The sequence below is a fragment of the Nerophis lumbriciformis genome, linkage group LG25 (genome assembly GCF_033978685.3).
Source record: "Nerophis lumbriciformis linkage group LG25, RoL_Nlum_v2.1, whole genome shotgun sequence".
Taxonomy (NCBI): domain Eukaryota; kingdom Metazoa; phylum Chordata; class Actinopteri; order Syngnathiformes; family Syngnathidae; genus Nerophis; species Nerophis lumbriciformis.
The window spans coordinates 41,098,620-41,126,071 of NC_084572.2; the positions used below are offsets into that span (position 1 = coordinate 41,098,620).

General features: G+C 39.8%; 1 protein-coding gene across 2 annotated transcripts in view; it reads right to left on the bottom strand.

The window, feature by feature from the left end:
* Positions 1–606: 606 nt before the first annotated feature.
* Positions 607–27,452, bottom strand: part of zfp91 (ZFP91 zinc finger protein, atypical E3 ubiquitin ligase) — a 28,337-nt gene continuing 1,491 nt past the window's right edge. Inside the window, exons 2-12 of one of the 2 annotated variants that reach the window (XM_061984420.1) lie at positions 26,091–26,131; positions 25,924–26,022; positions 25,710–25,740; positions 22,367–22,474; positions 22,213–22,311; positions 21,927–22,133; positions 21,811–21,861; positions 18,185–18,263; positions 17,445–17,559; positions 1,697–1,796; positions 607–1,630 (exon numbers count right to left, since the gene is read on the bottom strand). In XM_061984420.1, the coding sequence (XP_061840404.1) occupies positions 895–1,630; positions 1,697–1,796; positions 17,445–17,559; positions 18,185–18,263; positions 21,811–21,861; positions 21,927–22,133; positions 22,213–22,311; positions 22,367–22,474; positions 25,710–25,740; positions 25,924–26,022; positions 26,091–26,131 (1,666 nt within the window). In that variant the 3' untranslated portion in view covers positions 607–894. Of the gene's footprint in view, positions 1,631–1,696; positions 1,797–17,444; positions 17,560–18,184; positions 18,264–21,810; positions 21,862–21,926; positions 22,134–22,212; positions 22,312–22,366; positions 22,475–25,709; positions 25,750–25,923; positions 26,023–26,090; positions 26,132–27,452 lie in introns of both variants that reach the window. The other variant, XM_061984419.1, reaches the window with a different exon arrangement.

Here is a 27,452-nt window from a genome sequence, read left to right on the forward strand (position 1 = left end):
TATATATATTTTAAAAATATAAATTAAAAAAATCCTTTTTTTTTTTTTTTTTTTTAAGAATCCCCTTTTAGGCCATTTTTATGTCTTCATAACCCGTTTAGAAAAGTTTAATTATAATTATTATACCAAATTTAAGTCCAAATTGCCATTTTTATTCACCAAAATTCTAAAATATATATATTTTAAAAATATAAATAAAAAAAATCCTTTTTTTTAAAAAATTTTTTTAAGAATCCCCTTTTAGGCCATTTTTATGTCTTCATAACCCGTTTAGAAAAGTTTAATTATAATTATTATACCAAATTAAACATTGAATCGAGGATCAATTCTGAATGGAATAGTTGGGTGGCCACAGAGTCACATCCCTAATAAATAAAATATGTCCTATCCTAAATAACACCCTTTCATTACACTCTTTTAATCCAATAAATGAATGCTGCCTGAGGCTGAGCCAATCAGTGTCCACCATACTGAATAGTGTGATCTGATTGGTTTGGTTGTCTCTAGTGGCCTATACTACTGTACTATTCATATTTGTAGCCCAATTAAGTCCCTTTTATGCTTGAAAATGCTTCTTTTAGGACCCCCAAAAAATGTAACAATATGCATTAAAAAAATCATTGTTTTTACTTGATAGTTTTGTGACATTTTTGAGAAGATAAAGGTTAGTGGCAGCCCTATTGTCAATAAACATTTCACACACTAAAAAGGTAATAAATAAAGACGTGACTTAAGACTTGGACAGTTGCTAAAAGGCTCGGGTGTGTGACCCAACACAAAGTTTGTATATGAGAGCACATATTGCGTGAGAAGACGATTATGTACAAAGGCAACCGGTTTGACTAAAAACGCTGACGATTACGACGACGTGTTGCGATTTGATGTTAAATGCGTTCACATGAGGGTCAGCTGCACGATGTCGTCGTTTAGGACGCCGCCCCGTTCAGTTTGCCCCCACGCGGCGCCCCCCGGCGGACTGGAGGGAGCCAGCGCGGGATTGTCCGGAACGAAGGTTGCCTTACCGGCGGAGGACGCGGCGAGGACCGGGATCTGCTGGGACGGGCCCACGTGCTGGAAGGTCATCTGCAGGATGGGCCCTTGGTGCTGCTGCTGGGCCGGGTAGGACTGGAGAGGCTGAACGAACTGCACGGGCATCTGGAGCTGAAGGTGCGAGTGCTGCTGGGCGTCGGCGGGCGAGGGCGGGTCGATGGGCGACAGGGCGATGGTCACCGGCACCTGCATGGCGTGGAGGGTCTGGTCTTGATCCACCAGAACCACCTGGTGGTTGACCTGCTGGGATACCTGAGCCACCTGCCGGTCGACGCGAGGGTCCTGGATCAACACCTGCTGCACGTGGCCGTCCTGACCCGCCGCCACTTGCGGGGGTTTGGTGGGCAGATCCAGCAGCGACGCCGGGGTCGTGATGACGGCGCCGGCGTTGGCGGCGAGCGCTTCGGCGATGAGCACCTCGGGGTGACTCTTGGCCTTGTGGGCCACCACGCAGTCCTTCTTCTCAAACTTCTTGCCGCAAATGGAGCAGGAGAACTGATAGGAGGCGTCGGCGTCGTGCTTCTTCATGTGCCAGTTGAGGGAGGCCTTCTGGCGACAGGTGAAGCCACAGATCTCACACCTGCGAGCACAAGAGGGTTGAAATCACACGTAGGGAGTCCACCTCCTTAAACCGCAAGGTACTAACTGGAGCGGCTTCTCTCCCGTGTGGATCATGCGATGCACCGCCAGATTGTGCGAGCTCTTGAAGGCACGAGCACAGAACTCACAGATGTAGTCTCGCTGGTCTGAGAAGCACAAGAGCAGAACTTGAATCGTTAGGTCTGGACCACTACGGCCATTATTTTGGATCGATATTGAGATCACGATTATTTGAAAACATGATTATTTTTAAAAACTTTTAATATACCGTATTTTTCGGACTATAAGGCGCCCTTAAAACCCTTTCATTTTCTCAAAACTCGAACAGTGCGCCTTATAACCCGGTGCACGTAATGTACGGGATCATTTTGGTTGTGCTTACTGCATACTTGCCAACCCTCCCGAATTTTCCGGGAGACTCCCGAAATTCAGCGCCTCTCCCGAAAACCTCCCGGGACAAATATTCTCCCGATTTTCAGCCGGAGCTGGAAGCCACGCCCCCTCCAGCTCCATGCGGACCGGAGTGAGGTCAGCCTTTTTTCATGACAGGGTGACTAGAACTAAATCATCCAGACTAGAGATAAATTGTATTATTATGTTTATCTTACCTAAAAATAAATATATTTATTATTTTACAAAAAAAACAAACTAAATACATGTTTACTATATTTTGCTAAAAACATCAAAATTAATTGTATTTTTATTAGTATTTTTTTCCTGACTCATTACATCCAGCCATAGAATTATACATTAAAATAAACATATTTGAAATAATTTATTTTAAATTATCATAATAATTCATTTAAAATGACCATATTTAATTATTAAAATAATTGCTTGTTTATCAACAACTTTAGCATTTTATTCATTACATTTTGAAACTCTCAGAAGCCAAATTATGTTATATTCCTTATTATTTATTTATGCAAGTTTGAAGTATCAATTATCTAAACACAGTTTGTTTGCATATTTTCAGGATGTAGATATCTATATATATATATATATATATATATATATATATATATATATATATATATATATATATATATATATATATATATATATATATGTGTGTGTGTGTGGGGAAAAAAAAATCACAAGACTACTTCATCTCTACAGGCCTGTTTCATGAGGGGTTCCCTCAATCATCAGGATGATGATTGAGGGAACATACATATATTGTGCTCTACTACGGTATCGAGCACTATTTTTTGGATAACCTTATTAAGATATATATATATATATATATATATATTATATATATATATATATATACACACACACACAGGTAAAAGCCAGTAAATTAGAATATTTTGAAAAACTTGATTTATTTCAGTAATTGCATTCAAAAGGTGTAACTTGTACATTATATTTATTCATTGCACACAGACTGATGCATTCAAATGTTTATTTCATTTAATTTTGATGATTTGAAGTGGCAACAAATGAAAATCCAAAATTCCGTGTGTCACAAAATTAGAATATTACTTAAGGCTAATACAAAAAAGGGATTTTTAGAAATGTTGGCCAACTGAAAAGTATGAAAATTAAAAATATGAGCATGTACAATACTCAATACTTGGTTGGAGCTCCTTTTGCCTCAATTACTGCGTTAATGCGGCGTGGCATGGAGTCGATGAGTTTCTGGCACTGCTCAGGTGTTATGAGAGCCCAGGTTGCTCTGATAGTGGCCTTCAACTCTTCTGCGTTTTTGGGTCTGGCATTCTGCATCTTCCTTTTCACAATACCCCACAGATTTTCTATGGGGCTAAGGTCAGGGGAGTTGGCGGGCCAATTTAGAACAGAAATACCATGGTCCGTAAACCAGGCACGGGTAGATTTTGCGCTGTGTGCAGGCACCAAGTCCTGTTGGAACTTGAAATCTCCATCTCCATAGAGCAGGTCAGCAGCAGGAAGCATGAAGTGCTTTAAAACTTGCTGGTAGACGGCTGTGTTGACCCTGGATCTCAGGAAACAGAGTGGACCGACACCAGCAGATGACATGGCACCCCAAAACCATCACCCAACCATGCAAATTTTGCATTTCCTTTGGAAATCGAGGTCCCAGAGCCTGGAGGAAGACAGGAGAGGCACAGGCTCCACGTTGCCTGAAGTCTAGTGTAAAGTTTCCACCATCAGTGATGGTTTGGGGTGCCATGTCATCTGCTGGTGTCGGTCCACTCTGTTTCCTGAGATCCAGGGTCAACGCAGCCGTCTACCAGCAAGTTTTAGAGCACTTCATGCTTCCTGCTGCTGACCTGCTCTATGGAGATGGAGATTTCAAGTTCCAACAGGACTTGGCGCCTGCACACAGCGCAAAATCTACCCGTGCCTGGTTTACGGACCATGGTATTTCTCTTCTAAATTGGCCCGCCAACTCCCCTGACCTTAGCCCCATAGAAAATCTGTGGGGTATTGTGAAAAGGAAGATGCAGAATGCCAGACCCAAAAACGCAGAAGAGTTGAAGGCCACTATCAGAGCAACCTGGGCTCTCATAACACCTGAGCAGTGCCAGAAACTCATCGACTCCATGCCACGCCGCATTAACGCAGTAATTGAGGCAAAAGGAGCTCCAACCAAGTATTGAGTAATGTACATGCTCATATTTTTCATTTTCATACTTTTCAGTTGGCCAACATTTCTAAAAATCCCTTTTTTGTATTAGCCTTAAGTAATATTCTAATTTTGTGACACACGGAATTTTGGATTTTCATTTGTTGCCACTTCAAATCATCAAAATTAAATGAAATAAACATTTGAATGCATCAGTCTGTGTGCAATGAATAAATATAATGTACAAGTTACACCTTTTGAATGCAATTACTGAAATAAATCAAGTTTTTCAAAATATTCTAATTTACTGGCTTTTACCTGTATATATATACTGTATATGTATGAAATACTTGACTTGGTGAATTCTAGCTGTCAATATACTCCTCCCCTCTTAAACCACGCCCCCAAATACGCCCCGCCCCACCCCTGACCACGCCCCCACCCCCCTCCTCCCGAAATCGGAGGTCTCAAGGTTGGCAAGTATGGCTTACTGACCTCAAAGCTATTTTATTTGGTACATGGTGTAATGGTAAGTTTGACCAGTAGATGGCAGTCACACATAAGAAATGCGTGTAGACCGCAATACGATGGCAGTCACACATAAAAGATACGTGTAGACTGCAATATGATGGCAGTCACACATAAGAGATAGGTGTAGACTGCAATATGATGGCAGTCACACATAAGAGATAGGTGTAGACTGCAATATGATGGCAGTCACACATAAGAGATACGTGTAGACTGCAATATGATGGCAGTCACACGTAAGAGATACGTGTAGACTGCAATATGACTCAAGTAAACAACAGCAACATTTTATATGTTCCATTGGAAAATATAGAACATTACACATGGCGCTCAAAAATCTATGAAAATGTTTTAGTAGGACTTTGGTAAGCTATGAAGCCACACTGCTTGATGGATTGTACTGTGCTTCAACATAGGAGTATTATTATGGTGTGTGTATAAGGTAAGACATTATCTGCTGTTTTGTTTCACAATATTATGCAAAAGCAACTTTTCTTACCTTCTGGTACCTGCTGATCATTATTTGGGATCTGCATAAATCCTGAAAAGTCCGTGCCGACCCCGTTGTCGATAAGCTTCTTCTTTTTCCTCTATCTTCTTGTTATGTGACATTCATCCTCCACTGTTGCCATTTCTAATATAAAGTAGTGTAAAGTTCTTACTTATATCTGTCAGTGAATGCACTAAAACATACCGGTGTAGTGACTTTACATTATTCACCCAAGGAACTTTAGTTATTAGAGAGTTCCGGTGCCGGGACACATTTCGGGCGTTGTTGTTGCACTAGTGAGCCACGGATGAGGAGATGCTGCTCAGTTATTGATTGAAGTAAAGTCTGAATGTCATTAAAACAGTTAGCGCCATCTTTTGACACTTCTTCCACTCCAGTCCTTGCACGCTACACCGCTCCAACAAAGATGACGCTGTCAAAGTGGAGGCACATAAATAAAACCTGCCCACAAAACGGTGCATCCTAAAGAGACTTGAAGATGATGTGTAAAACATCATCTATGCAACATTTTGAGCAAAGAACCACCATTACATGTTATGTAGACCAGTGGTCCCCAACCTTTTTTGCACCACAGACCAGTTTAATGTAGGCATTATTTTCAGGGACCGGCTTCCCACTTGTGAAAAATACAAGTCACTATAACGCTGAATTAGTGGGAGCCCTGGGTTTGTTTCTTTGCAATGAAATGCTGATGGAAATCGGCCTTTGGCTACAATCTGTCACATTTATATTTGATATGTTCATTAATGTGCATTGAGTCATGTCACAAAGTTATAACAAATGGCAACTTCCTATGAGGAGTTTTATTGTACATCATTGGTGTGTCTAGTGCACAGGTATCAAACTCAAGGCCCGCGGGCCAGATCTGCCCCTCCACGTCATTTTATATGGCCTGCAAAAGCCTGGAAATAATGTGTCAATAAAATACCTTACATTTTCTTTCTTTACTTTCTTATTTTCTTACTAAAGGTTAATAAGGTTTTTTTCTAGTTTGACAGATAGTGTCCAATATTGCAACAAATATTATAGTATCTAACTTTTATGGTCAAAATCCAAATAAATACTTACCGTATTTTCCGCACTATAAGGCGCACCTAAAAACCACAAATTTTCTCAAAAGCTGACAGTGCGCCTTATAACCCGGTGCACTTTATATATGGATTAATATTAAGATTCATTTTCATAAAGTTTCGGTCTCGCAACTACGGTAAACAGCCGCCATCTTTTTTCCCCGTAGAAGAGGAAGTGCTTCTTCTTCTACGCAAGCAACCGCCAAGGTAAGCACCCGCCCCCATAGAACAGGAAGCGCTTCTTCTTCTACTGTAAGCAACCACCCGCCCGCGTAGAAGAAGAAGAAGGGCGTGGATATTACGTTTCATTTCCTTTGTGTGTTTACATCTGTAAAGACCACAAAATGGCTCCTACTAAGCGACAGGGATCCGGTTCATGAAAAGACGCAATCTCTCCATCCGCACACGGACTACTATTTCACAGCAACTGCCTAAAGACTTTCAAGAAAAGCTGGCTACTTTCCGTGCATATTGTAAAAACAAGATAGCTGAAAAAAAGATCCGGCCAGAGAACATTATCAACATGGACGAGGTTCCACTGACTTTTGATATTCCTGTGAACCGCACTGTGGATACAACGGGAGCACGTACGGTGAATATTCGCACCACAGGGAATGAGAAGTCATCCTTCACTGTGGTTCTAGCTTGCCATGCTAATGGCCAGAAACTTCCACCCATGGTGATATTCAAAAGGAAGACCTTGCCAAAAGAGACCTTTCCAGCCGGCGTCATCATAAAAGCTAACTCGAAGGGATGGATGAAGAAAAGATGAGCGAGTGGTTAAGGTAAGTTTACGCGAAGAGGCCGGGTGGCTTTTTTCACGCAGCTCCGTCCATATTGATATACGACTCGGTGCGCGCCCACATCACGCTGGTTTTTAATATATTATTAAAGTTTGACTGACCTATCTGACTGTTTTTTTGACATTCCTTTAGCGCAGTTAGATGCGGCTTATAACACGGGGCGTCTTATAGGTGGACAAAGTTTTGAAATATGCCGTTCATTGAAGGCGCGGCTTATAACCCAGGGCGCCTTATGGTGCGGAAAATACGGTAATATATGCTTATGATTTTGAAGCAAGTTATCCATCAAATTGTACACCATAAAAATGACCAATAGATTATACAGTAAAATTTAGGGAGTTTTTTTTACAACATATAACTAAGTTGAAAAAAAAAAAACAATGTTTGTTTGTTTTTTACAGTAAAATTCTGTCAACTGAGGTGTCCGTTTGTTTGTTTGTTTTTTTAAATCCACGGTTGATGATTTTATGGTACCACATTTTATTATCATACCTGCCAACTTTTGAAATCAGAAAAACCTAGTAGCCAGGGTCCAGGAGCCGCAGGCCCCGGTAGGTCCTGGTGGGGGGTTCAGGCTTCGCCCCCCGACGCAAAATGATTATTAGCATTCAGACAGGTTAAAATGTTGCTAAAACCATCACTTTTCTATCAGTCACAGTGACTTTTCAAAACAAAAATATTACAGCAAAAATCATATGGGTTGATTGACATGTTTATTCTGTAAGCTAACTTCAATAGTTTGAAATTATTTTGACAGTTAATGCCAGTTATCCTGTCAACCTTTCACAAGACTTCAATTTGTTAATTGAAAGTATAAACACTTTTTACAGTAAACAAATGGTAAAACAGTACTAAACAATTCCATTAAAAAAAAATAATTGGTGTCATTATTAACTTTCTGTCCAAGCTTGTATAATCTACTGCCTTGTTCAATTGTAAAAAATATTCTGTGCCTAAAATTCACATTTCTATCACAATTATCATACTGTAAACATGGTAAGCTAACTTCATTAAAATTAAAATTATTGATATTGCAGACATTATTGTAACAAGAAACTTCAGGTCGAAATTTTGGTTTATGAAAGAAATATAAATAAATATAAATATAAAACTTCATGACGACATTTTTCAAATTAATAAAGAGTAATAGAATAGTATGATAGTTATATGTTACTTGTTTTGAACATGTTATCGTTATCACAAATAAAAAGATGTACTGTACACAGAAATTATTTTTGATTTGATTTATTGTTTATGTAATAAAAGATTTACTTAAAATGTTATGTTTTGTGAGTTTTTTTTTATGCTACGAACTGTACTTACCGGCAGAGGTGGGTAGAGTAGCCAGAAATTGTACTCAAGTAAGAGTACTGTTACTTTACAGATGTATTACTCAAGTAAAAGTAAGGAGTAGTCACCCAAATATTTACTTGAGTAAAAGTAAAAAGTATGTTGTGAAAAAACTACTCAAGTACTGAGTAACTGATGAGTAACATACACACTCGTATCATACATATATATATATATATATATATATATATATATATATATATATACACATACATACATATACATTGATATATACAGTATATAATTTATAAGTATTTATTTTGCTGTTGTTGTTTACATGTTAAAGGTGTTTTAATGAATATACATGCATGTTTAACATATAGATTCCTTTCTTTAATGAAGACTAGAATATAAGTTGGTGTATTACCTGATTCTGATGACTTGCATTGATTGTAATCAGACAGTCGTGATGATAACGTCCACGTTTTCAAATGGAGGAGAAGAAAAGTTCCTCCTTTCTGTCTAATACCACATGAAAGTGGTGGGTTTTTGGCATCCTATTTGTCCAGCTTCCATATTCGTTTTTATACACTTTACAAGAAATATATTGGTGTCAAACTCCGTAGCTTGCTAGCTTGTTTACGCTGGCTTTCGGAGACTCTTGTTTTGAAAGCGCAGGCGCGATGGCGCGGCACTTTTATTGTGAAGACAGGAACGTCCTCATGTGCGGTCAGTATTGAGGCTTTTGACGGTACGGTTGAAATAAAACAAGTATCTTTTTTCCTTCACACTTTTGATTGATTGATTGGAACTTTTATTAGTAGATTGCACAGTACAGTACATATTCCGTACAATTGACCACTAAATGGTAACACCCCAATAAGTTTTTCAACTTGTTTAAGTCAGGTCATGTGACCACCTGGCTCTGTTTGATTGGTCCAACGTCACCAGTGACTGCATCTGATTGGTGGAACGAAGTGAAACGTCACCAGTAAGGCAGGCACTTTGAAGGTCTGTCTGACAGACCAAAACAAACAAAGCGTGCATTAACAGATCGATAAAAATTAGTAGCGAGTAGTGAGCTGAATGTTGATAAAAGTAGCGGAGTAAAAGTAGCGTTCCTTCTCTATAAATATACTTAAGTAAAAGTAAAAGTATGTTGCATTAAAACTACTCTTAGAAGTACAATTTATCCCAAAAGTTACTCAAGTAGATGTAACGGAGTAAATGTAGCGCGTTACTACCCACCTCTGCTTACCGGCGATGTAAACCGAAGGAGACATTTCCGTAATGAAAGAATCTGTTTGGGCGACGAAAAACGTTGAAAGTTTTCCACTTGTATCGCTAGCAACGGCATTAGACTTGTGTTTTTTTGTCCCAACGTGGTCTTTTACATCGCTAATTCCTCCGTGTCCGATCGAAAAATCTTGTCTGCACAAGGTGCAATTCGCGTAGTTTTCACCCTTTTTGGAACGGATAATATTGAATATTCTTCACGGAATGACTGCAGTTTTCTTTTCGGTTTAAGACTCGTTTGCGATTTTTCTCCGGCTGATTCCATGATCGTTCGCTCGTTTGGAAACAATGGCAACTGGTGCCTCGTGCTTGGCAGCGGTGCTATAAATAGCCTCGCGCATGGCATTCGGAATGGCTCGATAGGAAGTTACGGGAAGCAGTGTCGATTGTCATTGTTGTTACGCGATTTCGTGAATAAAACTTAAAAAAAAAATTTTTTTTTTAATTAATGAAAAAACTTATTTTTTATCACTGCAACCGTAACCCGGAATAGGTTGATGAAAACCGTACTAATTACGGGAAAACCGGAGTAGTTGGCAGGTATGTATTATGGTACAAAACTGGCACCTGAGTTGCCAAAATAAAATTAAACAGCGGTACAGTATTTCTATTTGCAGTAATATGTTGTAAAAATCTATGATGAGGTGGCGACTTGTCCAGGGTGTACCCCGCCTTTCGCCTGAATGCTGCTGAGATAGGCTCCAGCGACCCCCCGCGACCCCGAAAGGGACAAGCGGTAGAAAACGGATGGATGGATGGATGTTGTAAAAATAATAATAATTAAAGCTGCAAGCAGCATTGGTCGGGCCCGCGTATTTGGCAGGTGGTAGTTGTAAGTGTCCCAATACTTTTGTTTAGTTTTCGTCATAAGTGTCCCAATACTTTTGTCTACTTTTAGTCCGAATTGTCCCAATACTTTTGTCTAGTGTACCTACCTTGTCAGCATAGTGTGGGCATGCTGGTGCTTCGTGCTTTTGAGCAGCCATCTTAAAAAAGCAGCAGTGCAGCAGCATCAGCGCAGCGGCTCTTTGAAGGGTCATAAAATCAAAACCGGAGCCGGTATCAAAACTCTTTCGTCAACTTTTAATCAGAAGGGTTTAATCTCTCTCCTGTGTTAGTTTGAAGCCGAAACAAACGCGCTCAGAGGAGATAATATTTGAAGAAAGGGGACCGGTTTTTACAAAAAATTTGTTTTGAAGGGGGAATAGCAAACTTCCTGTTGATTTTTGCTGGGGGTTGTCAATTTATGAAATGTAGGTCTAAGTGAGACCTACATAGAGGTTTTTGTTTCATGTCTCTCCGACCTTCCCAGTGGGAGTTACAGGCAGTTTTGTCAGTTTTTTCATCCGAGGAGCAGTTTTTAGTACATTTCATAAAACAATTGCGCTAGAGTACAATTTTGAGATTTGGGGTTAGGTTTTTTTATTAGATCGCAATTTTTGCCAGTCCTGATGTGTGTGTTCAGTTCGGTGAGTTTTGAAGCATGTTAAGGGGGTGAAATTACAGTTCAAAGAGGCAAAAGTGACTGTTTTTAGTACTTTTTTGTCTTGAAGGGGGAATTGCCAACTTCCTGTTGATTTCTGCCCAATGATGTACAATTATGAAATGTAGGTCTAAGTCAGACCTACATAAAGAATTTTGTTTCATGTCTCTCCGACCTTCCTAGTGGGAGTTACAGGCAGTCTAGTTTATTTTTTTCCTAGGGGGCGCTAGAGCGCAATTTTGAGTTTTGGGGTTCGGTTTTGTTATTAAAAGACAATTTTCGCAGGTCCTGATGTGTGGGTCAAATATGGTGAGTTTTGAAGCATGTTAAGTGGGTCAAATTAGTGCTCGAAGAGGCGGCGGAATAATAATAATAATAATAATAATAAAACCTTAGAAAAACAATAGGTCCTTATGTCCCATTGCATAAGGACTCCCTTTGGGAGTCCTTTTGCAATGGGCCATTGCGGGCCCTAATAATAAAATAACACCATATATTTTACAGTAAAAGTCTGGCAACTAAGCTGGCAGTTTTTTTCTGTAAAAAACAGTGGTCAAATCCACTGATTTTTTTTACTCTTTACGTAATTTTTAAAAGTTCTAAATTCATAGGCAAATTCATTAATGATTTACTGTTACAAGCGGCCCTCTAATGGCAGCCATGACTGCGCTGTGGCCCTCAATGAAAACAAGTTTGACACCTGGTCTAGTGGGACAGTTCAAAGTTAAGTCGGAGAAAATGCAGTCCTTTATAAATTATTCAATGTTTCTCTCCGGCCCGGTAGCAAATGCTTCATGGACTGGTGGTTGGGGACCACCGATGTAGACTACAAGGAAGTCTTTTACATTTAGAAAAAAATAATAATACCGATAAAATGACCCCTTTAGTGCGCCTTTTGTATGAAAATAGACCTGACTAGACCCGCTCATCGGCAGTGTGCCTTATATTCCGGTGCGCCCTATGGTCCGGAAAATACGGTAGCCACCAAGGTGACATCCCAGACTTCTAGTAGACATGATCAAGTTTTCACTTAAACACTCACTCATCCGTGTCACCGTTACAAGCTGAGGAATTGGCACACACAGTGAGTGGCCCATCAATGTTTTTTTCTGATTATTATACATTTCTATGATCATGCACTGCAAAAAGTGAAATCTAAGTAAGATTAAATATCTCAAATAAGGGTGATATTTGCTTATTTTTTGTCCGATAAGATAATTCTTCTCACTAAACAGATTTTAAGTTGGAGTGTTTTACTTGTTTTAAGTGTTTTGGTCCTAAATGATCTCAGTAAGATATTACAGCTTGTTGCTGAGATTTGATGACCTATATTGAGTAAAACATACTTGAAACTAGAATATCAAGTGTTGCAAAGCTGTGTCATCAACACTCACAAGTATAAAACTACCTTTTTAAAGTCATCATTTCTTATTTCAAGCATGAAATAAAAAATCATGACCTTGACACAATCGTGTCTCATAATTAAAACAGACGACAGCCAAATGGACTTTGCTGTTGTATTTTCAATGAAACAATAGAAAATACGTACTCCTATTGTAGTACAGTTGGCACAGTACAGTAAACTGACAGTTAATATTTAAACATTTAAAATTCTAACTATTTTGAACAGAAATAGTTCATACACAGATAAATTCTTCAAAATTACAATTTAAAAAAAATTGCCCGTGGGCCGCTCTGGAAAAAAAAAATATATATATATATATATATATATATGTATATATATATATATATATATACACATATATATATATTTTTTTTTTTTTTAAATATATATATATATATATATATATATATATATATATATATATATATTATTTATTTATTTATTTTTTCAGCGCGGCCCACGGGCAATTTTTTTTTTAATTGTAATTTTGAAGAATTTATCTGTGTATGAACTATTTTTGTTCAAAATAGTTAGAATGTTAAATGTGTAAATATTAACTGTCAAGTTTACTGTACTGTGCCAACTGTACTACAATAGGAGTACATATTTTCTATTGTTTCATTGGAAATACAACAGCAAAGTCCATTTGGCTGTCGTCTGTTTTAATTATGAGACACAATTGTGTCAAGGTCATGATTTTTTATTTCATGCTTGAAATAAGAAATTATTACTTTAAAAAGTAGTTTTATACTTGACACAGCTTTGCAACACTTGATATTCTAGTTTCAAGCATGTTTTACTCAATATAGGTCATCAAATCTCAGCAACAAGCTGTAATATCTTACTGAGATCATTTAGGACCAAAACACTTAAAACAAGTAAAACACTCCAACATAAAATCTGCTTAGTGAGAAGAAAGAAAGAAAAAGAAGAAAGAAAAAAAAGAAGAAAGAAAAAAATAATTTATATATATATATATATATATATATACATACAGTCAAGAAAATAAGTATTTGAACACCCTGCTATTTTGCAAGTTCTCCCACTTAGAAATCATGGAGGGGTCTGAAATTTTCACGGTAGGTGCATGTCCACTGTATGAGAGATAACCTAAAAAGAAAAATCCAGAAATCACAATCTATGATTTTTTAACAATTTATTCGTGTGATACAGCTGAAAATAAGTATTTGAACACCTGTCTATCAGCTAGAATTCTGACCCTCAAAGACCTGTTAGTCCGCCTTTAAAAGTCCTCCTCCACTCCACTGTATTATCCTGAATCAGATGTACCTGTGTGAGGTCGTTAGCTGCATAAATACACCTGTCCACCCCATACAATCAGTAAGACCCAAACATTCAGCATGGCTAAGAGCAAAGAGCTGTCCAAAGACACCAAAGACAAAATTGTACAACTCCACAAGGATGGAAAGGGCTACGGAGAAATTGCCAAGCAGCTTGGTGAAAAAAGGTCCACTGTTGGAGCAATCATTAGAAAATGGAAGAAGCTAAACATGACGGTCAATCTCAATGGGAGTGGAGCCCCATGCAAGATATCGCCTTGTGGGGTCTCAATGATGCTAATAAAGGTGAGGAATCAGCCCAGGACTACACGGCAGGACTTGGTCAATGACCTGAAAAGAGCTGGGACCACTGTTTCCATGGTCACTGTTGGTAATACACTAAGACGTCATGCTTTGAAATCATGCATGGCACGGAAGGTTCCCCTTGCTTAAACCAGCACATGTTAAGGCCCGTCTTAAGTTTGCCAATGACCATTTGGATGATCCAGAGGAGTCATGGGAGAAAGTTTTGTGGACGGATGAGACCAAAATTGACCTTTTTGGTCATAATTCCACTGTGCGTGTTTGGAGGAAGAAGAATGATGCGTAGCATCCCAAGAACACCATCCCTACTGTGAAGCATGGGGGTGGTAGCATCATGCTTTGGGGGTGTTTTTCTGCTCATGGGACAGGACGACTGTACTGTATTAAGGAGAGGATGACTGCAGCCATGTATTGTGAGATTTTGGCCAAAAACCTCCTTCCCTCAGTCAGATCATTGAAGATGAGTCGTGGCTGGATCTTCCAACATGACAATGACCCAAAGCACACAGCCAGGAAAACCAAGAAGTGGCTTCGTAAGAACCATATCAAGGTTCTGGAGTGGCCTAGCCAGTCTCCAGACCTAAATCCAATTGAAAATCTTTGGAGGGAGCTGAAAGTCTGTGTTACTCAGCGACAGCCCAGAAACCTGACTGATCTAGAGAAGGTCTGTGTGGAGGAGTGGGCCAAAATCCCTCCTGCAGTCTGTGCAAACCTGGTGAAGAACTACAGGAAACGTTTGAACTCTGTAATTGCAAACAAAGGCTACTCTACCAAATATTAATGTTGGTGTTCAAATACTTATTTTCACCTGTATCACACAAATAAATTGTTAAAAAATCATAGATTGAGATTTCTGGATTTTTCTTTTTAGGTTATCTCTCATACAGTGGACATGCACCTACCATGAAAAATTCAGAACCCTCAATGATTTCTAAGTGGGAGAACTTGCAAAATAGCAGGGTGTTCAAATACTTATTTTCTTGACTGTATATATATATAATTTTTTTTTTTTTTTTTTTTTTCAGCGCGGCCCACGGGCATTACATTTCTTGAAATCAGCAAACTTATACTAAAATATAATATATATACAATGGGGCAAAAAAGTATTTAGTCAGCCACGATTGTGCAAGTTCTCTCACTTAAAATGATGACAGAGGTCTGTAATTTTCATCATAGGTACACTTCAACTGTGAGAGACAGACAGACAGGAATTCACATTGTAGGAATTTTAAAGAATTTATTTGTAAATTATGATGGAAAATAAGTATTTGGTCACTTCAAACAAGGAAGATCTCTGGCTCTCACAGACCTGTAACTTCTTCTTTAAGAAGCTCTTCTGTCTTCCACTCGTTACCTGTATTAATGGCACCTGTTTGAACTGGTTATCTGTATAAAAGACACCTGTCCACAGCCTCAAACAGTCAGACTCCAAACTGCACTATGGCCAAGACCAAAGAGCTGTCGAAGGACACCAGGAAAAGAATTGTAGACCTGCACCAGACTGTGAAGAGTGACTCTACAATAGGCAAGCAGCTTGGTGTGAAAAAATCAACTGTGGGAGCAATTATCAGAAAATGGAAGACATACAAGACCACTGATAATCTCCCTCGATCTGGGGCTCCACGCAAGATCTCATCCCGTGGGGTCAAAATGATCATGAGAACGGTGAGCAAAAATCCCAGAACCACACGGGGGGACCTGGTGAATGACCTGCAGAGAGCTGGGACCAAAGTAACAAAGGTTACCATCAGTAACACACTACGCCGACAGGGAATCAAATCCTGCAGTGCCAGACGTGTCCCCCTCCTTAAGCCAGTGCATGTCCAGGCCCGTCTGAAGTTTGCCAGAGAGCACATGGATGATACAGCAGAGGATTGGGAGAATGGCATGTGGTCAGATGAAACCAAAATAGAACTTTTTGGTATAAACTCAACTCGTCGTGTTTGGAGGAAGAAGAATACTGAGTTGCATCCCAAGAACACCATACCTACTGTGAAGCATGGGGGTGGAAACATCATGTTTTGGGGCTGTTTTTCTGCTAAGGGGACAGGCCGACTGATCCGTGTTAAGGAAAGAATGAACGGGGCCATGTATCGCGAGATTTTGAGCCAAAACCTCCTTCCATCAGAAAGAGCTTTGAAGATGAAACGTGGCTGGGTCTTCCAGCATGACAATGATCCCAAACACACCGCCCGGGCAACGAAGGAGTGGCTCCGTAAGAAGCATTTGAAAGTCCTGTAGTGGCCTAGCCAGTCTCCAGACCTCAACCCCATAGAAAATCTGTGGAGGGAGTTGAAAGTCCGTGTTGCTCGGCGACAGCCCCAAAACATCACTGCTCTCGAGAAGATCTGCATGGAGGAATGGGCCAAAATACCAGCTAATGTGTGTGCAAACCTGGTAAAGACCTCTAGTAATCGTTTGACCTCTGTTATTGCCAACAAAGGTTATATTACAAAGTATTGAGTTGAATTTTTGTTATTGACCAAATACTTATTTTCCACCATAATTTACAAATAAATTCTTTAAAAATCCTACAATGTGAATTCCTGGATTTTTCTTCCACATTCTGTCTCTCACAGTTGAAGTGTACCTATGATGAAAATTACAGACCTCTGTCATCATTTTAAGTGGGAGAACTTGCACAATTGGTGGCTGACTAAATACTTTTTTGCCCCACTGTATATATATATATATATATATTTTTTTTAGTATAAGTTTGCTGATTTAAAAAAATATATATATATACACACACACACACCGGTATATATAATTTTTTTTTTTTTTTTTTAAATCAGCAAACTTATACTAAAAAAAAAGATATATATATATATATATTATATTTTAGTATAAGTTTGCTGATTTCAAGAAATGTAATGCCGAGCGCATATCATTATGTCAAGATAATGGCACTAGCATTTACTTCATTTAAGAATATTTTTCAACATATTGAGAAAAAAGTTTCATATTTGTTTTTTCTATCAAGAAAAGTGCACTTGTTATTAGTGAGAATATACTTATTTTAAGCTATTTTTGGGTTCATTGAAGTTAGCTAATTATACTTGTTTTGGAAAGTCTTGACAAGCCAAATTTTCTTGTTCTATTGGCAGATAATTTTGCTTAGTTCTAATAAAATACCCCTCATTTTTGTATTTTTTTGTTTTTGAACACTGACTTTTTGCAGTGTGAGAAGCCAAAACCGAAAATAATTGTCCAGCCCTCCCACAAATGTGTTCAACGGCCAAATGAGTACCTGTATGGTGTTTGGCATGACGGAGTAGCTGCTTCTGGAGACGGAAAAGCCTTCCACAGTTAGGATGAGGACACACGTACTTCTTCTTCAGCAAGTGCTGGTATTTGATGTGGTGCTGGAAAGCAGAAAAAGCCTTAAAACGGTTTGATGAACTAGGATTTGCAGAAGCCATCGACAACTCTGCCTTCCTCCCGCATTCCAACAATATGCATGTTGGTCATTCAGTGCTCCTCAAACAGTGGGGTGAGAGAGGCAATAGCTAAAATCTTGGCACAGCCAGTTTCATGCAGCGCTACTTTCATTGGCCATGGAGCATCTTCAGTGTTAGTAAAGAACACACAGACAAAAAAATATCAACTTTTTGCGAAACCCTAAACCACAAACTGAGCCTGTCAGTACAGCCCGAAGCAAGCATTTTTACAACAGTACATTTTGTTATGAAGAAAAAAAAATATCAAAAAAATAAACATATTTTAGAGTAGTCTGTGTACAGCTTGTATAGGAAGTAGTGAGTTAATTGATTCAACCATTGTAGTCTAAACATCTCAAGTGTTTGTGCAGTCAAGCATGGGGGGCAGGGTATGGTAGTGACATGGATTGGGGCTGCATGAGTGCTGCCGGGCAAGGTGAAGCTGTGGTTCATTGCGAGACAAAGAATTCCAGCCCAATCATTTTGTGAGAGTTGCGTGATGAAACAAAACCAACAGTGACTGGAAACAGGTCCGGCACATTGTGCTCACCTGCAGGTACCGAGGGTGAGCCAAAACGGTTCCGCAGCCTTCGATCTCGCAGCGGACATACTGCACCGGGGGCTTCTTCCTGCACACATTCATGTTAGGAGAAACCCAGCCACACGCTTGGAATGTATTCACACTCAATTAGCCCCCAAAAAGTCTTTAAACATTTAATAAAGTTACACTGTTGAGTTTGATTGAGAATATAATGGTTGGTAGTGTATTGTTTATTCACAACAAATATCTGCATTATCAGCAATAACAAGCTCTGTTTTACTTTATAGTGTGTTAACCATACCTTTTTTGAAATATTGTTGGTTGCGGCTCAATTGGCGTTCACACTTGCATTTCTGGTGCCCTCAGTAAACTACCATATTTTCGGACTATAAGGCGCACTTGAAATTATTTTATTTGATCTAAACTCGACAGTGCGCCTTATAACCAGGTGCGCCTAATGTATGGAATCATTTTGGTTGCGCTTACCGACCTCGAAGCTATTTTATTTGGTACATGGCAAAATGATACGTGTGACCAGTCACACATAAGAGATACATGTAGACTGCAATATGACTCAAGTAAACAACAGCAACATTTTATATGTTACATTGAAAATATACAGGTAAAAGCCAGTAAATTAGAATATTTTGAAAAACTTGATTTATTTCAGTAATTGCATTCAAAAGGTGTAACTTGTACATTATATTTATTCATTGCACACAGACTGATGCATTCAAATGTTTATTTCATTTAATTTTGATGATTTGAAGTGGCAACAAATGAAAATCCAAAATTCCGTGTGTCACAAAATTAGAATATTACTTAAGGCTAATACAAAAAAGGGATTTTTAGAAATGTTGGCCAACTGAAAAGTATGAAAATGAAAAATATGAGCATGTACAATACTCAATACTTGGTTGGAGCTCCTTTTGCCTCAATTACTGCGTTAATGCGGCGTGGCATGGAGTCGATGAGTTTCTGGCACTGCTCAGGTGTTATGAGAGCCCAGGTTGCTCTGATAGTGGCCTTCAACTCTTCTGCGTTTTTGGGTCTGGCATTCTGCATCTTCCTTTTCACAATACCCCACAGATTTTCTATGGGGCTATGGTCAGGGGAGTTGGCGGGCCAATTTAGAACAGAAATACCATGGTCCGTAAACCAGGCACGGGTAGATTTTGCGCTGTGTGCAGGCATAACACATCCGACACATATGTAGGATTAACCGAGGGAGAGTTTAAAACCAGATGGAACAATCACAAGGCTTCTTTCAGGAACCAAAACCTACGGAATACTACAGAACTCAGCAAACACATTTGGGACCTCAAAGACAATAATGTTGAATATTCAATAACATGGCAAATTCTTGCATCCAGCACACCTTACAATAGTGGTAATAAAAGATGCAACCTATGCTTGAAAGAGAAACTGTTTATTATATACCGTCCAGACCTGTCATCCCTCAACAAGCGCAGCGAAATTGTATCAGCATGCCGCCACAGACGGAAACACCTCCTAGGTAACACATGAGCCAATCACCACGCCCCTACGCCAGCCTGTACCCACCCACTCTGTGCCCTATATAAACCATGGTATGTGAATGCTCCCATTAAAATCTCCTGATGATTGAGGGAACCCCTCATGAAACAGGCCTGTAGAGATTAAGTAGTCTTGTGATTTTTTTTCCCACACATACATATATATATATATATATATATATATATATATATATATATATTTATTGATCCTATATATTTATTGGTCCTGAACAAGGACATTTTCATCATTTTCTAAAAAAAATCAACCAGGACAGGATGTAAAAATGTCCTAGATTTCCCTCACCTTTTTAGTATTGCACAGGTAAGAACATTTTGGTATTGCTCATCATGACTTTAGAAGCTGATGCATTCAAATGTTTATTTCATTTAATTTTGATGATTTGAAGTGGCAACAAATGAAAATCCAAAATTCCGTGTGTCACAAAATTAGAATATTACTTATGGCTAATACAAAAAAGGGATTTTTAGAAATGTTGGCCAACTGAAAAGTATGAAAATGAAAAATATGAGCATGTACAATACTCAATACTTGGTTGGAGCTCCTTTTGCCTCAATTACTCCGTTAATGCGGCGTGGCATGGAGTCCATGAGTTTCTGGCACTGCTCAGGTGTTATGAGAGCCCAGGTTGCTCTGATAGTGGCCTTCAACTCTTCTGCGTTTTTGGGTCTGGCATTCTGCATCTTCCTTTTCACAATACCCCACAGATTTTCTATGGGGCTAAGGTCAGGGGAGTTGGCGGGCCAATTTAGAACAGAAATACCATGGTCCGTAAACCAGGCACGGGTAGATTTTGAGCTGTGTGCAGGCGCCAAGTCCTGTTGGAACTTGAAATCTCCATCTCCATAGAGCAGGTCAGCAGCAGGAAGCATGAAGTGCTCTAAAACTTGCTGGTAGACGGCTGCGTTGACCCTGGATCTCAGGAAACAGAGTGGACCGACACCAGCAGATGACATGGCACCCCAAACCATCACTGATGGTGGAAACTTTACACTAGACTTCAGGCAACGTGGATCCTGTGCCTCTCCTGTCTTCCTCCAGACTCTGGGACCTCGATTTCCAAAGGAAATGCAAAATTTGCATGGTTGGGTGATGGTTTGGGGTGCCATGTCATCTGCTGGTGTCGGTCCACTCTGTTTCCTGAGATCCAGGGTCAACGCAGCCGTCTACCAGCAAGTTTTAGAGCACTTCATGCTTCTTGCTGCTGACCTGCTCTATGGAGATGGAGATTTCAAGTTCCAACAGGACTTGGCGCCTGCACACAGCTCAAAATCTACCCGTGCCTGGTTTACGGACCATGGTATTTCTGTTCTAAATTGGCCCGCCAACTCCCCTGACCTTAGCCCCATAGAAAATCTGTGGGGTATTGTGGAGAGAGATTGAACCCTTCTGATTAAAAGTTGGCGAAAGAGTTTTGATACCTGCTCCGGTTTTGATTTTATGACCCTTCAAAGAACCTCTGCGCTGATGCTGCTGTTTTTTCAAGATGGCTGCTTAAAAGCAGGCAGCACCAGCGTGCCCACACAATGCAGACAAGGTAGGTACACTAGACAAAAGTCTTGGGACAATTCAGACTAAAAGTAGACAAAAGTATTGGGACACTTAGGACTACCACTGGACAAAAGTATTGGGACACATAGCACGAAAACTGGACAAAAGTATTGGGACACTTAGGACTACCACTGGACAAAAGTATTGGGACACACAGCACGAAAACTGGACAAAAGTATTGGGACACTTGGGACTACAACTTGACAAAAGTATTGGGACACTTATGACTACCACTGGACAAAAGTATTGGGACACTTATGACCAAAACTGGACAAAAGTATTGGGACACTTAGGAATACCACTGGACAAAAGTATTGGGACACCTACACTGGATAAAAGTATTGCGACACTTAGCACTACAACTTGACAAAAGTATTGGGACACTTAGGACTAAAACTGGACAAAAGTATTGGGACACTTAGGACTAGCACCTGCCAAATACACGGGCCCGACCAACGCTGCTTGCAGCTTTAATTGTAATTGGTTTACAACCAGGAAGACGAAACTCTCTCCATGTCAAACAAGTGTACCTTCTTTTTGGCTGCCGTGGTGTTTTGTCGTCTTTTTTCCGCCGTCCCTTCCTAGCACAAGACAAAGATTTGAATTGTAAGAATTGTATGGTGTCCTGTGGTTGAAGGACACTTACTTCCTTGGACCGTCAGGGTCCTCCTCCACTTCTTCTTCTGCTGCTGCTGCTGTTGTTGCTTCTTCCAGCTTCACTTCCTCCTCCACACTGTCCAGATTGTCCGAACCTTCCGTCTTTATCTCCTCCATCTCTCTCTTGGGGACTTTCTCCTTGTCTTTCTTGTCCTTCTGCCGAGGAGGAACCCTGCGCTTTGGCTTGAGGGAATCCCTGAAAATAGACAACAAGGACATTGTTGTTACAAATATACAGAGATGAATATGCAAGTGTGGGATATTCCAACGCGTACACAAATCTCCCGTCCTCTGGGTCGTAGCTCTGATCGTTTAAATCGTCTCGAAAGGGAACGTCTTCGTCGCTGCTGGGAGCGTTTTCTTCTTCTGCACCACTAAAAACAACAAAAATATTAAAAATGATCATATGCATTCAGCAAAAGTGTTTACCTGGGAGGCTGTGATTGATAGTTGAAGTCAATGATATCATCCTGAAGTTGAGGTTCCTTATCCAGGACCGGAGGGACACCACCACTAGCCCTCCTCTCCTTCTTTTCACTGAGATGAAACGGAATGTGAGCAATGACAGCAGCAAACTCCGCCTCTTTTTACACTTAGTGCACAGGTGTCAAACTCAAGGGATCAGATCTGGCCTGCGACATCATTTTATCTGGCCCGCAAACACCTGGAAATGATGTAGGTACTACATATACTCTACACATAAATGTAGAGTATATGCAGTATATGTAGAATATATTTATATTATTTGTATATATATATATTATATTATTTATTATTATTATTATTGTCTATTGTGAGCCAACTGTGGTGCTGAATTTCCCCCAGGGATCAATAAAGTACTTTCTATTCTATTCTATATGTTTCAATAAACTACTTCATATTTTTTCACTAAATGTAGGGGTGTAACGGTACACAAAAACTTCGGTTCGGTACGTACCTCGGTTTAGAAGTCACGGTTCGGTTCATTTTCGGTACAGTAAGAAAACAACAAAATATAAATGTTGGGGTTATTTATTTACCAAATTTGCAAAATCTTCCACCAAAAATATTTTTCTAAGTGGAATATTTGATGTGAAGTAATGGGAACCTTGGATAGGTCAATAATTCATAATAACATTGATTTTGATTCAATATTATGTTTTGAGCAATGACCGTTTGAAAGAAAAAAAAACAGCTTTGTTTTATTAGTCAACATTTTCTAAATTACATTTAACCTTTAAGCTTTTTTATTTCACTTATGTTATGTTTTTGTTTATTTTAATAGTATTTTTAGAATGTGCCGCGGGCCTTTAAAACATTAGCTGCAAATGGCCTCCGGGGCACACTTTTGACACCCCTGCTATAGATAATAAAAAATTCGGGACCCGGGGTGGACCGCTCGCCTGTGCATCGGCTGGGAACATCTCTGCCCTGCTGACCCGTCTCCGCTCGGGATGGTTTCCTGCTGACCCCACTGTGGACTGGACTCTTACTATTATGTTGGATCCACTATGGACTGTACTCTCACAATATTATGTCAGACCCACTCGACATCCATTGCATTCAGTCTCCCTAGAGGGGGGGGGGGTTTACCCACATATGCGGTCCTCTCCAAGGTTTCTCATAGTCATTCACATCGACGTCCCACTGGGGTGAGTTTTTCCCTTGCCCTTATGTGGGCTCTGTACCGAGGATGTCGTTGTGGCTTGTGCAGCCCTTTGAGACACTTGTGATTTAGGGCTATATAAATAAACATTGATTGCTTGATTGATTGATTGATTGATTGATTGAAATACAAATGAGGAAACAAGAGAAGTATCCAACACTTGTCTTTTCTAAAGTAAACATGGGCATCGACATCAACAGTAACATTTGCCTGAGTGGTTGGACAAGACAGATTTAAAAAATAGTTGTTTTTTTTAATCGACTAAGAATTGTTACAAATAAGAAACGCATACCTGCCAACTTTTGATATCAGAAAAACCTAGTAGCCAGGGTCCAGGGCCCGGTAGGTCCAGGACAAAGTCGACGCAAAATGATTATTAGCATTCGGACAGGTTAAAATGTTGCTAAAACCATCACTTTTCTATCAGTCACAGTGACTTTTCAAAACTAAAATATTACAGCAAAAATCATATGGGTTGATTGACATGTTTATTCTGTAAGCTAACTTCAATAGTTTGAAATTATTTTGACAGTTAATGCCAGTTATCCTGTCAACCTTTCACAAGACTTCAATTTGTTAATTGAAAGTATGAACACTTTTTACAGTAAACAAATGGTAAAACAGTACTAAACAATTCCATTTAAAAAAAAATTGGTGTCATTATTAACTTTCTGTCCAAGCTTGTATAATCTACTGCCTTGTAAAAAATATTCTGTGCCTAAAATTCACATTTCTATCACAATTATCATACTGTAAACATGGTAAGCTAACTTCATTAAAATTAATAGTCCTGTCAATAGCATGGAATTACAATTCAAATGTAGTTTTTTTGTAAGCCTTTCAAAAGAATTCAAAATATGAAAAATTAATGAAAATTAATTGAAGCCATCAGACACTTGAAAAGTGGCACATCACATCTCTAATGTAATCATTTGAACTTTTCAACAGAAATAGCACTGCAAAAATATTAAGGACATACTTCTGTATTTTGGTAGTTATGCTGTCAACATTTAACAAGATTTCTTCAACTTGGACTTGAAAGCATAAATAGTATAAACACTTTTAACAGTATAACAGTACTAAACAATTCCAATAGATAACATTGGTGTCATTACCTTTTTGTGGCTAAAATCCAAATGTATTCTATCAGATTGATCATACTGCAAAAATGATATGGTAACTTTATGATACGTTTTGGTTCGACCACATCCATATTTTTTGGCGATTTTCGAGTCGGGAAACATTTTCCGAAATAACTGTCCCATGTGATCAGCCAGTGCGATTGGAAGTCCATGCTCAATTATTGCCTCCGTAAATAAAACTTCGGCATTTATCACATCCAAAGAATCTGTTTGGGCGACGAAAAACGTTGAAAGTTTTCCACTTGTATCGCTAGCAACGGCATTAGACTTGTGTTTTTTTGTCCCAACGTGGTCTTTTACATCGCTAATTCCTCCGTGTCCGATCGAAAAATCTTGTCTGCACAAGGTGCAATTCGCGTAGTTTTCACCCTTTTTGGAACGGATAATTATTCCCGGATAGGCTTTTGAATATTCTTCACGGAATGACTGCAGTTTTCTTTTCGGTTTAAGACTCGTTTGCGATTTTTCTCCGGCTGATTCCATGATCGTTCGCTCGTTTGGAAACAATGGCAACAGGTGCCTCGTGCTTGGCAGCGGTGCTATAAATAGCCTCGCACATGGCATTCGGAATGGCTCGATAGGAAGTTACGGGAAGCAGTGTCGATTGTCATTGTTGTTACGCGATTTCGTGAATAAAACTTAAAAAAAAAAATGTTTTTTTAATTAATGAAAAACCGTATTTTTTATCACTGCAACCGTAACCCGGAATAGGTTGATGAAAACCGTACTAATTACGGGAAAATCGGAGTAGTTGGCATGTATGAGAAACGCGATTCATTTGAAAATCTATTTTTTTGACACCCCTACTAATTACTATTTTTTTAACATACTATGATATGATATAGTTGTATAAAAATGCAGATACAGATTTTAAAAAGATGATACCAATATATGTAAAAATGACAAATATATGCAACAATAATAGGTCGATCTGTAGTTTTGCACGATACTTCCCTTTCAAACCCCCAAAATAAACAATACTCACATGTCATCCCTGTCTTTGTTGTTCAACTCTTCTGCAGCAGCTTAACAAAAACACAGCAAAACAAAAATCTGCTGTAAATACAACTTCACCGCCTCACCCGTGTGGTAGAAAGTAAAGGGACGGGTGGGTTTTTAACAGTTGTATCATGTTAGGAGCAGCAGTCAACTTCCAGTGGCTCAGGTTGACGACCGTAAACTTTCAACAGGTTGCTCACCGGCTTGATTCTCAGTCCCAGGCTCGGTCTTGCACACCGACTTGGTTCTGCCAGGAGGCTTGCCTCGGCTCTGGGCCGGCGGGCGCTTGGTGGTAAGAGCTGGAGTGATGGAGCGCCATTAAAAGTTTATTATAATGCCACAAAGATCAGTTAAATATATTCATTACCTTCAGCATCAGTGGAGGGCTTCTTGGGTTCCTCTGCAGACCTACACAGAATAGAGAAGATTGATTAGCCTAAAAAGATGAGGGTGTTTATAATTAAGCCGGATAACCCCTTAAACGAATAATTATTTAGCCTAAGCCCCATTTCAGCCACACTAAACTATCGTTTAAGGTTCCCCTCCTCGGACAATGTTTTACCCGGGTAAGTGCGCCGTGTAATTCTTGAATCTCCGGCTCTTAGCTTTGTATGGACTCATTGATCCTTTACAAACTGAATTCGGAGAGGAAGTGACACCACCCGCGTCCGCCACATGAGGCACCACCCGTGTCCGCCTCACGAGGCACCACCTGCGTCCGCCTCACGCGGCACCACTCCCGTCCGCCTCACGAGGCACCACTCTCGAAATCTCTCGTTTGAATCACACATTAAGAGTGTTACTAAAACGGCCTTCTTTCATCTCCGTAATATCGCTAAAATGCGTTCTATTTTATCCACTAGCGACGCTGAGATCATTATTCATGCGTTCGTTACGTCTCGTCTCGACTACTGTACCGTATTATTTTCGGGTCTCCCTATGTCTAGCATTAAAAGACTACAATTGGTACAAAATGCGGCTGCTAGACTTTTGACAAGAACAAGAAAGTTTGATCATATTACGCCTATACTGTATATACCTTTATATACATATATATATACCTATACTGGCTCACCTGCACTGGCTTCCTGTGCACTTAAGATGTGACTTTAAGGTTTTACTACTTACGTATAAAATACTACACGGTCTAGCTCCGTCCTATCTTGTCGACTGCATTGTACCATATGTCCCGGCAAGAAATCTGCGTTCAAAGAACTCCGGCTTATTAGTGATTCCCAGAGCCCAAAAAAAGTCTGCGGGCTATAGAGCGTTTTCTATTGGGGCTCCAGTACTATGGAATGCCCTCCCGGTAACAATTAGAGATGCTACCTCAGTAGAAGCATTTAAGTCCCATCTTAAAACTCATTTGTATACTCTAGCCTTTAAATAGACCCCGTTAGACCAGTTGATCTGCCGTTTCTTTTCTTTTCTCCTCTGCTCCCCTATTCCTTGTGGAGGGGGGGGGGGGCACAGGTCCGGTGGCCATGGATGAAATGCTGGCTGTCCAGAGTCGGGACCCGGGGTGGACCGCTCGCCTGTGCATCGGCTGGGAACATCTCTGCGCTGCTGACCCGTCTCCGCTCGGGATGGTGTCCTGCTGGCCCCACTATGGACTGGACTCTTACTATTATGTTGGATCCACTATGGACTGGACTCTCACAATATTATGTCAGACCCACTCGACATCCATTGCTTTCGGTCTCCCCTAGAGGGGGGGGGGGGTTACCCA